Source organism: Lathyrus oleraceus, chromosome 1, assembly GCF_024323335.1.
Source record: "Lathyrus oleraceus cultivar Zhongwan6 chromosome 1, CAAS_Psat_ZW6_1.0, whole genome shotgun sequence".
NCBI lineage: Eukaryota > Viridiplantae > Streptophyta > Magnoliopsida > Fabales > Fabaceae > Lathyrus > Lathyrus oleraceus.
In genome coordinates this window covers 153848231-153862077 of record NC_066579.1, presented here as the reverse complement: position 1 = coordinate 153862077, position 13847 = coordinate 153848231, and the positions used below count along the sequence as shown (strand labels likewise).

At 32.3% G+C, this 13847-nt stretch overlaps 1 protein-coding gene across 2 annotated transcripts; it reads right to left on the bottom strand.

Annotated features, from left to right (window-relative positions):
• Nucleotides 1–5959: 5959 nt before the first annotated feature.
• Nucleotides 5960–10769, bottom strand: LOC127123516 (E3 ubiquitin-protein ligase RGLG2). Of its 2 annotated transcripts, XM_051053735.1 has the most exons (12): nucleotides 10414–10769; nucleotides 9377–9700; nucleotides 8700–8784; nucleotides 8460–8600; nucleotides 8252–8365; nucleotides 8051–8148; nucleotides 7644–7723; nucleotides 7458–7563; nucleotides 7220–7347; nucleotides 6890–7109; nucleotides 6463–6519; nucleotides 5960–6197 (listed from the first exon to the last, which is right to left on the bottom strand). In XM_051053735.1, exons 2-12 carry the CDS (start codon nucleotides 9686–9688, stop codon nucleotides 6117–6119), a joined length of 1422 nt encoding a protein of 473 aa, XP_050909692.1. In that variant the 5' UTR covers nucleotides 9689–9700; nucleotides 10414–10769; the 3' UTR covers nucleotides 5960–6116. The 2 variants fall into 2 exon arrangements, with proteins under 2 accessions (XP_050909692.1, XP_050909686.1); XM_051053729.1 differs by lacking the exon at nucleotides 10414–10769 and having other exon boundaries at nucleotides 9377–10262.
• Nucleotides 10770–13847: the final 3078 nt, after the last annotated feature.

Sequence of the window (13847 nt, the reverse complement as noted above, 5' to 3'; positions counted from 1 at the left end):
CAACTGATTGTTGTACCAAACATAGTGAAAACATATCCAGAAAGAGATTTTTTGGTATTCATATATCCTGCATAGTCAAAGTCAACAAATCATTTGACTTCGGCCTTTCCATCATCTCTGGCACCGCCATATACTAGGACTCTCCTCAGCGGTCCTTTTATGTATCTCAAAATCCACTTCTATGTTTGTTTTGTGTTTGAATGTGTTTTTGACGTTACCTATGTATTTTAATATTTCGTCTTCTATTTTCCAGGTTTTCATTCTGATTAGTTATGGTATGATTGATTTTATTTTGGTTTCATTACATTGTGTTTTGAGTGTTTTTTCCTACTTTGACTGAATTTTCTTTCCTGAATTTATGGACTTTGTGAAATTGCTTTATGAACTTCATGTTATGTTCTTTATTTATACTGAATGCAACATATCATGTTTCCACACATGACTAACTTAACCCAACCAACAATTTCTGCCAAACAAAATTGGAGTACTTCAACAAACTCGACCAACAATACTCCTGCTAAGAGGATGCTAACACAACCATGCTTGAAGAGATTACTGAAACTGATTTTCTAACTCCAAAAAAATCTGCGACAAGTCAAGCACATGTTTATCATAATACAATATTAGGTTTTATAATTTGATGACCGAAACCATGCTTCAAATTATGTAGACAAAGTTCTGTTATAATATTTTGTCTTCAAACTTTTGTTTGATTCAATATAATCATCCTCATAGGTGGTATATCAAATACAACTACTATCTTTTCTTAATCAGTATGAATATCTAAACTTAAATCAATATCTTTTATATTTATGATCATTTTATTTAAATAGTAATGTGAGCAACACTTTCTTAATACTCATGAAATGGTTTTATCTTTAATGTCAGTTTGATTTTTCAACTTATGGTAAAAATACACAACAACTAATTTAAACTTTTGACAGGTTTCATATATGTAGTATTGTTTTTGATATCACAATCATGAATGTGATATAAAAAAGTATAAAATTACATTATAATCAGTCTTTCAATTGAACTTAAATATGTAAATTAGTAAGTGAACACACATTAATGATATTCTTAAACCTTTAGTTCTTCATCTCAATTCTGCATAGATGGATTATATCAAATTACAAACATGCCTATCATGACTGCTACAGCTTTGGATTGTCCAGACCTTCCAATGAAAGTTTCGTTTTCCGTAACATATCTTCGTTTCTGCTACAGCTTTTAAAATTTTATAATATCTACATTATAGGTCATTATTCTATTTTTAAAATATGAAATATTACATACAAATAAAAATTAATCATAAAATATAATATTAAAAATGGTTTAATATCATTTATCAATCAGTTAATACAATCATTTTAAATATTTCTATAAACATTTATATACGGAAAAAAATACAAAAATATTTGTATATACGAAAAAAAATATTATTGTTATAAACGAGAACAACTCTACTACTAATTTAAATATTGAATAATAAAAATTTATCATTCATTTGTTTCAAATATGTGAAAAAAAATTAAGGGAGCATATTAAGAAAGATTGAGTAGACATTTTAAAAATGTATTCTCTTTTATAATATACATTTATAAAATAATTGTCTTATTTGTAAAAAATCAAAAAAACTCATTTATTTAATACAAATTTCAATAATTTTTATTTTTAATCATATTATTCATAACACAATTGTTTACATTTCGTCTTCCACGTGTATTACTATTTCAACTTAAATTTACTATTATTTTTAATAAAAAAAAATTTAACTTTATTTTTAATAAAAAAAACTTTAACTTCTTATTTTTATGAAAGAGAAACAAATGTATGTCTAAAACCATATTCAACTAAAAAGCGTACCTCGTGTGTCCGTACGAGTTTGTTAATAGTATTTATTAAACATAAGAAATTAAAAACTAATTTTTTTGGATTAAACATAACAAATATATTATTTATTCTGATTATATATATATATATATATATATATATATATATATATATATATATATATATATATATATATATATATATATATATATATATATATATATATATATATATATTAAAAGATTAAATTTTTGGATTTTAAAAAATTAAAAAATTATTAAACATATTTATATAAACATAACGACAATACATAAAAAAATATCAAACAATCCACAACTCCATATATTTTTAGTGAAGAAATCAACCTACAAAAAATCAAACAATACATACCTTATAGTGATCAAGCTCTTGAGTCTTTGTCAAAAAAAAAAAATCAAATAATAAAAAAAACAAGTTATAGTTTTAACCTTAATAAAATTAAAAAATATTATCTTTTGAATGAATGGTGTCATAATGGTTTTTGGTGGAAGAAAAATAGTGGGAGGGGAGAAAGAAGAAGAAAATATGGAGAAAGAAAAAGAGGAAACGTAGAAAATAAGAAGTGAGAAAAGATTTTGGGAAACTAATAATCTATGGGGAAGAGCAAACTTGTCAAGTGAAAATCATGCCACAAATGTCAGCGTGTCAAAAATGTTCCACATGAAAATCATGCCACAAACTTGTCACGTGAAAATCACGTCACAAACATTAAAGTTGTCAACTCAATCATTTCAACCGGTCAATATTTTCCACTCAATTTTTTTAAATTTTAAATTTTGGTTAGCGACTGTGAAATATATGTCACAACTAATTTTTTGAAAATTTTACAATTTTCCCATGCGAAAACCTGACGCTTATTATTTTATTATTTTAAATATTTAGCGATGTGATTTTCACATCGCAACCTTCCTTTTTAGCCACGTGAATTTTACGTCACTAAATCACGTGGTTGGAAATAACTTTTCTTGTTATGTCAGTTGTATTGGCACATGGTTAGTCTCATTTGATGTGTCTGCTGAAAGAGTAAACACGTTGAAACAAGAGAAGATGTTGGGGAATAATGGGTAATGGGTTCCTTTTCGTGTTTTGACAAACCACTACATGGTTTTAGTTTCATATTTTAAATTATACTGGTTGGGTGAGAAGGAAGGCAAAGAATTTGGTTGGTGTTCCTTAAACCATAATTAGTGTTGATTAATGACATTTGATTATGGAATCAGTGATGTTTATCTCTTATAAGATGATGCGGGATGGACATGTAAGGTAAAACTCTAACATTCAAATTAGTTATAGTGTCCAAATCAATGCGAGATTTTATATTGGACTGATCTTGAGTCAAAGAAATCTTTTGAACGTGCTAAACTTTCGAATCAAAACGCTGACTTAGAAACTAAATCCCCAAACCAATGTTTTTAAAGGATTTAGATTCTAACCCAAAAAAAACAATCCCTAATGGATAAATTATTCAACTAAGATAAAAATATTTCTTGATGAATTTACAATAATACTCTCTAGAATACAAAAGATTCCTCACTACACAAAAGGACTTCGGCATTACGGCTAAAATATGTGAGAGAAAGTTTCAAAATATTTAAGAGAGAGATATATCATGTTTTTGGATGTTAAAATGAGAATGGAAGAACCTCTATTTATAGGCTAAAGGGAGGCAAAAAAAAGAATTTTTCTTAGGCCAAAATTAATTAGTCAGTCGATTAGCACTTATTCCAATCGACTGGATAAACTAAAAATAATCGATTACAAAATTGAAAAAGGTAAGAAAAAATCCAGAGATATTATCATTCATTAAGACGTTGTCCTAAATGATTAATGACGGTTATTGCATTGACTCAATCGATTGGGTATAAATGTCAATTGATTGAACAATATCAAAACTTTGTTCAAAATCATTCAAAGAGTTACTGACTCAAATGTTTATGAAATAGAGGCTTAAAAATAAGTTTTAGTGTGTGTGTGATTTAGCCGTATAACTTTACGAAAAAAATCTTTTATGTTTTTGCAAATTATAGTTCACTCAGATGCGGTAGAGAGAACTTTCACACTTCATCTCTTTCACACTTTAAAGATTCAAGAACTGTTAATTAAAAAAATCATGCCGTCACTTGCTTAAATCTTCTTAGAGATGAGGCTTGATATTTATTTTAGTTATGTACCATCATTAGAGGATTAATCCTAACTTATCTACTTGCATCTTTAACCGTTTTGTCATCAACAACTTGTCATCATCAAAAAAACAATGACAAAGACAACCTATTATAAATCTATTGGACTTTGACCACTTGTCTTGAATATCCTGCAAAACATGTTTCCACACGTTCATCAAAATTGATCATCAAAAGAGAGGGAATTGAGACGTTGTAGATCGATTCCTATATTTGGCACCAATTGGTCTAGGAGGGACATAGTTGATTCAAAAGTGTGGTGTGAATCAGGATTCGATGGCAAACTCTAGTAGCTGATTTGGTCTCTCGATGCTCCAGTTCGGCAGAGGGGGATACTTGCAAACACTCTGGCACCCAAGGTCACTTGGAAGTAAAAGATCTTTGGTGTTAAAATAATGTATACCTTTATGTGACAAGTTAGATATTTATGGTACTATTCTAAAGTTTTAATTGCCTATAACCTTTTATTTAAGGACACCTGTCTCATAGGGAACAAATGTTCTAAAATCTCCACTCTCTTTGATCTGACGATCACGATCACTTTGTAGAGTATTTAGGCTTTTAATCATCAGGGTTGTTCTCCCAATTGATTCTTCACGGTGATGTGATGGAACCGTTGAGAAATACAACGCTTTCCTTGTAGTCAAAGTATTAGACAAAGAGGGACTATATATTTCTTTGACGCATTTTCACTATTTACATGGATAATATCCATAAGGATATTCATTTCACTTGTTATTCACAATGTTAGTTGATGCTATTCACAATTTAGAGACTTGAAGATTTTATAGTTCATGCACAAGAAACTAAGGTCCGGAAGTTAAATAAATATGTATATGATATTAAACAAACTCATAAACAATGACATGAAAAATTTGACAATCTTATTATCTCGGAAGCAAGCATTCAGTACAAATCTAAATTGTATAAAACTAATTTTGAATCAATTTATGAATATTTTTAAAAATCTTTTATACTTTTGGTCTTTCTTTCTTAAGAAACACCTATCATAACTCATGTGATCATCTATGAAAGAAATACCCATTGTAATTCATATGATCAACTATGAATGTCACAACCCACATCTAGTGACATTGTTAACTCACTCGAGAATGATCTCACACATCAATGTGAATTAAGGGAAAATGATAGTATGATTCGTAAAATTGAATAGTGAAATTTTTATTAAATAAAGACGAAAGTATTCTTTTCAAATACATGAACTTAGGTGTCTTAAGAGATAATGCCATGATATAATATTATATTTTGAAGAAACCATAAGATCACCCTTAATGGATCCAACTTTATCATCTCTTGCTTCAAGAAGAAGGTCTGCATATTACTTGCATTGTCAGTCTTCCTCCTCGAATCTAAATCTTAAATTTCATGTAAGTTCGTGAAAAAATTTAGTAACACACTTTAAATCTTAAGTTAACTTTAATTGACAATAAGCTATAATCTAATTTAGGGACATGTCATACAGTTCAAGGATAATGACATGTATTGTAATTGATAAATACACTAATGTTCTCAGTCATATAATCCACAAATTTTCATTTGATGCATGACACACACAGAGAAGAAGAATTTAGCTTTTTGAGCTAAAGTAGCATTAAAAGGGTGTATTAGGATTTTTAAGAGTTTGTTGGAGCAATTTCCGAAGTGTATCCATATGCTCTTTGTTAAGAGTTACTGATATATTCTTCATTGGCAACTGGCTTTCATCATCTTTCACAAAAGATGCAGACCAGTATATGATTTGAAACTACCTCCAAATCCGTATCAACAAGTTCATCTTCGATTTTTTTTTGTCAAATATTACAAATTCAACCCACTAATTTTTTCATTATAAGCTACCAGCTAGCTTGTAAGTTCATCTACTATAGCTTAAATTGCCAAACCATCACTATCAGAAACAAAAATGAATGAAAAATAAATCAATAAGGAATGGTTACACAGGAAGTACCACTTTTCACAGTAGAAACAAAGATTTGATCTAATGTTTTATACAGCCACAAAAAAATTCAAAGAATACATATAAACACTCCCAACAGAAGATGCTGCTTAGTAAAGCTTTATTCTGGTGTTGATGGGGCTCCTACAGATGGGACACGTCTGCAGATCTTGTCCACATTCACAACATGTCTGTCATGTAAAAAAGAAATCATAAGCATTAGATTAGATCCCAAGAAAAAAAAATTTGATCTTTAATAAAGAAAAGAATACTCATTTGATCCTTAAAGAATCTCAAATGTTGATCAAATATAAATTATCCTAAAAAACTATTATGATCCAAATTTGAGATTCTTATGAACCTAGTTAGAGTTCTTTTATTGCTTATGAGCCAAGAGTTCTCGGTTTATTGAAGAAGACCAATTTGCAATTTTGCTCTTGAAAATATTGCTTTTACCTGATGCCCGCATCCGAAGGCCATGTCTTTTGGATTGCTCAAACATATAGGGCAAAGCTGCACAAGACCAATTTAATTTGTTAGTTTTACAGTTTGGAAATATTTAATAATAAATTAGTGCTGCTAACATGAACCATTTCAAAGTCAATCCCTATATTAAACATATCAAATGCACAGCAAGCAACCGGGAAATAAAACTATGCAAATAATACAACCTGGATGATACATGATAGTTGAGAACTTGACAAGTACCTTTCAGATTTAGTCATTAAAAATAAAATGGGTAATCCGACCACTCAACTGAACATGTAATTGATGTCATTAATTCATATAATTTAAGTAATTTCCTGTAATACTCATGTTTGAACCCAAAAGACCAGATCAAGAACATGACACATTTTTATTAAAAGCTCTTTGTAGGTTGTACCTGATTTTCATAAGTAGAACTTGGGGCGGAAGGAGCTGCGCCAACTAGTTTGCTGTCGTCAGCGTAAGAAGGTGCACTACGCTCAAAACTAGCAGCGGCATGAGAAGGTTTTGAAGCGCCGAAAGACGCTGAACCATAAGGTTTTGAAGTGCTAAAAGATGCTGAACCGTAAGAGGGTGTTGGGAGTGCAACTCTCTGAGGAGCACTGGCCTTCCGGCTACTGTTTGAGATAAATAAGCACAAATATGAACAAACTTTTGTCAGAAACAAACTTTAAGATTTGTTTTTTTTAAGAGAGAATAATGCTGAAGGTATTGAATAAAAACTTACCCCAGTAGATCAAGCTCTATTGCGGCCTTATACTGAGAAGGAATTTCCATCAATGCTGCGAGAGCAAATGCTGCCTCTTTTCGTGAAGGAGGAATGTTTTTTGACATAATTTCCGTGAAATTCACAAACTAAATAAGCAAAGAGAATTCCACAATAAGTCAGGGGATGAAATCCAACTATTTAGAACATTTTAACTAGTATTAATTGATCAATATTCTGTATGTTCTTCATTATCTACCTGAAAATTATCGAAGACCCTGGCTGGCATATTGTCATCGAACTCCTTCATCATGTCCCAAGGTCCATCTCCAACACCGACCAATATAATAGAAAGAGGAAATTTACTGCGACAAAGTAGATAAGTAAGACAAGATATTTAAAAATAGAATATTATTAAGAATAACCTTGCGGCAGAATCAATCACCTGGCTTCAACAATGGCATCCACAGTTTTCTGTTCCTGTGGACTAAGCCTCCCTTGATCAGTGTCAATACTTCTTGTAACCTGCACCAAACAAAGTCATGTAGATATCTAGCATAAGATGTTTCGAAAGCAAATCAAATCAAATCAAATCGGGAAAATACCAGTCCCAACAAATAAGTAAACAAATGATCAGGTGGGGAATAAACCAAAAATATCCCCACTTAGTTGTTAAAACTTTGGTGGGTGAAAATGAACAATGAACACCCTGTTTGATTCTGTTCATATTTGAAACTCAACTACTTTTTCCTTTGAAACGATATAAGCATAAATGGAGAAAGTAATAAGCAATCCAGTCTTTCTTATTTGTTCAAAGATAATTCGATACATACTGGATAGGGAATAGAATACCTGGCCATCTGCAATTATCACCAAAACATGGTATTGGCCTCCACTCTGCTCAACAATTGTCATGGCCATTTCAACAACGGGTGCAAAGGATGTAGGGCCTGATGTTAAGACATAAGTATGATTAGCTAAGTATCACAATATCTATAATATGAATAAGTAGAATTCCCACAAGAGCCACAAGATAAGTAGCAGATGTATAACCTGCAAGTCGAATATTAGGAACAATTTCCCTATACCGGCTCAAAACTTCTTCAAATCCATTGCAAAATCTTTCGTCTGGATAGAAACTAAAGACATCTTGATCATGTGTTGATGCTGTCGTGATATCACAGTAATGCTCGTTAGCATATTTTAAATCACAAACAAAAAACAATTCAATTTCTAAGTTGAGAGAACTTCGAGACAATACCATCCCCAAATCCAAAACAAGGAATCAAGTTATCCTCATCAAATGCAGCCAAGGTTTTCCCAACAATGGATATTGCTTGTTCATAGGGATTTGGACCATTCCCGATGTGATGCAAACTTTTTCTGTTAAATGAATGCTTTCCTGAAAGCAACATCAAGCTGAGCATATATTTCACAACAGAATAATGCATAAAATAAAATCTTAGCTTATAAAACTATACAATCATAAATATGGCCTAACCTGTCCACTCATTGCTCTTGGTGAAATCAATTCCAAGAATAAGATTGGAAGACTCAAGGCCTGCACGTGCAAGAGCCTCAGTCACCTGTAATGAAATATAAGTATAAAAAATACTTGAGTATTAAGAATTGAAATAATGATAAAGAAAACTAGTTTTACCAAAATAAAAAGATGAATAAGTAGCATTGTCAGTGAGAAGAAAATTTAAGAATTGCAAGACAACATCATTTTCAGGTCATGCCAAGTCACATAAATATCAACACAAAAATAGTAAAATCATGCATTGCCCTAAATTCACCAGGAAGAAAAAAAACTTAACATGTGAGGCCAGAGGCCATTCTCTTTCACCTCAGTGAATGCAATTTAGTGTGGCTAAAAGAGGAAGCAAGATGCGATGACAGCCATTCAAAGGTATTTTGTTGGGCACGCACAAGACATGCTGTTTTAAAATCTACAAAATGTTGAATTCTAAATGAATCTATCTCAGAGAATCATCACCGTCCTCCAAATTCAATATAACAATCAACTGCAATTGCACTGTTGCGATTTTTTTTAATCTCCTAAATGCCAGATATAATAAATAAAAGCTAGAAGTAAAGCACTTAAATTCTCAAGGAGGTGCAAAATATCTACATAGGTATAAGGATCTTTTAATCGACATGCAAAACATCTTTTACCTCGTCTATGGAGTTGTAATTATCAGCAATCCTTGAGTATTTCCTCTCTAACTTTCTCTTATCGTCTTGACGGGGCACTCTACCACTAGTACGAGGCTCATGGTCATAGTTTTGTGGAGGAGGAGGAGGCCGGGTATCATAATATGGTTGATAAGATGGCTGTTGTGAATCATAGGTATATGGATAACCACCCTGACCGTAACCCGAATGAGGATCAGGATATGAATTCCAAGAAGAAGCAGAAGCAGATGAACTTGAACGCAAAGATGAATCTTGCCTCAAATCTTCCTCTTTAGAACTTTGACCCCCCATCAACTTAATTCTCTGAAAAACACCAAAACAACAACAGTAACAACACCGATTCCAATTCCTAACAACACCCCACTTATCTCCTAACAGAATCCAGCAGAAAGAGAAAACCAATCCAAAACCAAAAACCCAACTAGCAAATTGAACTCAAAAGTCAAACCAATCCAAAATTCAAATTCCTAACACCCCACTTATCTTTTTGGAAAAAAAATCAGTAGAAAACCAATTCAAAATTGAACTTAAAAGCCAATTTCAGACACTATAAAGGTATCTTGTTCAAGGTTGAACTTCCCCACTTTCCAAGCAAATTCTGAATTTATGAAACAGACTAATTCATACAAACTTCACCGACTCAAAGAAGCAAACTCTCATTACGTAACCTTTTTAATATATCCAAAAAAGAAAACCTCATTAAGTAACGTTTGAATGCAAAAACAAACATAGCCGCCTTAAAAAACTTCAAATACAATCAACACACGCAACCTATATTTGGTAATCCAAAAGCCATAAATGTAAAAAAATCGATTAAATTAATTAATTAACCCTAAATAACAATTCAATTTCCACACAACTATCTAACAATAATCATGTTTATCAATTAACACGCTTGGAATAATCAAAATTCGAGATTTCTAAAAATGTTAATCCTAATCATAACTGCTATTTATGAGATTCACTACATTGTGTTACAGCGAAGAAGCGAGAGATGCGAAAGCGATTGGAGATACCTGATTCTGAAAAGTGGATGATGAACATGGTGGTTGGAATATTCTGGAATCGCGGTTTGAGTTAAAAAGCGCGATGCAGAGAGAAAGAGAACGCGATTATCGAAAACGCGAAAAGAAGAGAGTGAAAAAGCTAAAAGCTTGAAACGCACTTTTTTTTGTTTAGTTTTAATTTGTTATTGGATTACTTTTTAAAAAAATCAATTATTGTTGTTTGGTAGTAACGGAAATGATGGAGATGGAAGATGGGAACACATGGAGCCAGCACTGTAGTTTCTAATTCTATTATCCATTTTAAAAGGGAAGTAAATATGTAATAAAATTATTTTTTGAGGGTAAATATTCTCTAACTAATTTTGAAAACTATTCTTTAAAATTGAGCGTTTTAAAATTAAAAAAATAAAAATAATAATCATTACTTGACACAAAAACACAACCTATTTTTTGTTTGGTTTAATTATAATGGAATGAGTAGTGGAAAGCATGATGATGAAGATGAGGATGATTTGTGAATCGTTGCTTCAACGATAGAGCAAAATAAGACAGAACGGATAATGGACTACTGGATGCGTACTTGTTTACTTTATACACGTGTCACATGTATTTAATGAGCTCCCTCATATTCGTCTCGTGAATACTACACTTTTGTTAGGTTAAGTTTTCTAATAATATATATATATATATATATATATATATATATATATATATATATATTCAAACAAATGTATCAGTTGAACTGGTGCATCGATTTACATTTCAAATGAGACGTCGGCTCCATTTGCGCATACTTTCAATAACATTGTATGGAGGCGTCATGGTTGCTGGCGCATGCATGTGTAGTTTAGCACATGCGTCCATGCATTTGGCGCATACATGTGTGCTTGTGTGTGGCGCCTACGCCTTTGACGCATGCATTTCATGGTTCATCTATAAATATCTTGTCTGCGCATCTCCCATATTTTTTCACACAACTTCTTACCCTCCAACCCCATTTTCTTTCATTCTACTTCAATCACTTTCAATTTTGTTTTCTTTAATCATGTTTGAATACATTCACAAGAGAAATGTCGATTTAATCTTTTCAGCAGTCGCATCGTCGTTAAAGATTCAACTATGGAATATAGATTCGTTAGAACGTCTTAATCGGACGTCGGACCGTTGGTTAGAAGGAGAAATTGTAGTGGTGAAAGGATTAGAAGGATTCAATGGCTTGAGTCCACATTCAACAAAAATGGAGAAATGCGTGAATGAGTGGATATTAAGACTGACAAAGACGTTCCCAGGATAGTGCATAATATGTTCAAAACTGTTTTGATGGTTGTAATCGCTTAGTTATAGTAATGGTATTTTAATTGTTGTAGTTGTTTGTGTTGTTGTTTATGTGTTACTTGTCTGTTAAATGTGTTTTATTTGTTTGTGATGATATTTCCTTACAAAGTTATCATATGAAATAAATTTGTTTTTTATATATTGCAATAGAGGTACATGTGAAATTATCTTGTTGTGCTCGTTCCAACACTAGGACAGTTATTACGATTGTGACCTGGCTGACGGCATGAACTACATGATCGAACCATTTTGTTCGTTGTATCCATTTCGATTCGAATACGGATGCTGTTTTGGCAACCTTTTTTCTTTCTTTGCATAACTTCATTGTGTCAGGGAATGTCCCCTTAGTATTCTGGCCAGTAATCCTCTTTTGCAACTACTGAAAAACTAATTTTGTAAACATTGGATATGCTTATGACTTTGTAAACATCAAATAGTAAGTAGGATGGATCCCTTCGAACCTTTGGACATGTCGTAATGACATGGGAGCAGGGCGTACGAAAGGCTTGAAACTTTCCGCAGTCGCATCAACCTCTATCTAGTTCCACTATGTATTGTCCCATCGGTATGCCTTCATTGTGATCCATGGACTCAGTAACACTGTACCAACCTTTAGTACGGTCAAACACTGTGACCACGTGTGTGTTTGCTTTGGCAGCTTCGTGTCTAATGAATTTCATTGAAGCATCACTGAACAACTGTCCCAATTGCAACACTGAACTCCATTTGGAACGTCTGGTCTCAAACAGCGCCCCTAGTCTGAAATATATTATGTGCACTAAAGCGATTATAGGTAGGTTTCAGATGCCTTTCAAGACAGAGTTCATTGATTCCATAAGATTCGTTGTCATGTGGCCCCAACGTTGACCGTTGTCGTATGTCTTAATCCACTTCTCCAATGGAATATTGTCGATCCATCGTACTGCATCTGCGTTTGACAATCTGATATCTTTGCGATAGTGTTTGAAAGAATGTTCTGATAATGCGTAACCTGCGTTGACAACCTTCTTTCGCAATGTTTTATCTTTGATTTTTCGCATAAAATTCTGAGCGATATGTCTAATGCAGAAGACATGCGTCGAGGGAGGATCCTGCCAGCCATTATCAGTGTTTTTGTATGCACTGACTATTGAAGGGTGTCGATTAGAGATCAAACATAAGTTAGGTTGAGGAGCAACGTGCATTCGGAGATTTCTTAGGAAAAAACTCCATCCCTCAGCAGGCTCCCCTTCAAATAGGGCAAAAGAGATTGGAAAAATGTTATTGTTGTCATCTTGTGTCACTGCCATCAGTAACGTTCCTTTATATTTCCTTTACAAACATGTACCATCAATTTGTATAATAGATTTACAGAAAACAAAATCTTTGATGCACAGTTGATACGCCCAGAAAAGACGGTGGAATATTCCATTTCCAATAGCACAAGTCTCGTCTGGTGTATATGCCGACAACATTTCCAACTTGACAATAGCCCCTGGAGCATACTGTTTAAGAGCCAACAAGTATTTTGAAAGTTGTTTGTAAAACTACTCCCAATTGTCAAACACTTTTTCAACCACATTTGTCATAGCTATCAAAACTTTCCTATATGATTGAGTATAGTTGTATTGTGCTACAATATGCGAGATTATTGTACTCAATGTTAACGACGGATTATCACTAATAACAGATAAAATTTTATCGCATATTAACTGAGAGTTAAGTTTTCGATGGTCTTTTGCATTGGTCAATTCCATGTAATGTTTATTATAACACAAATAAATTCAATATTTTTTAATTTAACTGTTAAATTAACATTTAAAATTAAAATAATAATAATAATAAAGGTGCATGCGCCAAATGCATTGACGCATACACCAATGCATACATGCATGCGCCAAGAGGCATAACGCCTACATGCATGGCCATTGGGAGCATGCGTCAGCTCCAATGGTGCCTCATTTGAAATGTAAATGGATGCGTCAGTTCAACTAACGCATCTGTTTGCAAACGTAATTATTTTGAAATTTATTTTGAATAAATGATTATTTAGAAATTTAATTTTAAAAACATGGTTATTTAAAAAAAAATACTATTCGCGAACAATAATTTTAAATAGTAAAAAATAA

What these genes read in the sequence shown, in the direction of transcription:
- LOC127123516 (XM_051053735.1), bottom strand. Translation starts at nt 9,688, where the DNA reads ATGGGGGGTCAAAGTTCTAAAGAGGAAGATTTGAGGCAAGATTCATCT. An exon ending in TTGTTTTGGATTTGGGGATG is followed by an intron (nt 8,366 to 8,459) that starts GTATTGTCTCGA and finishes ATATCACGACAG; the next exon opens with CATCAACACATGATCAAGAT. An exon ending in TGATAATTGCAGATGGCCAG is followed by an intron (nt 7,724 to 8,050) that starts GTATTCTATTCC and finishes TGTTTGGTGCAG; the next exon opens with GTTACAAGAAGTATTGACAC.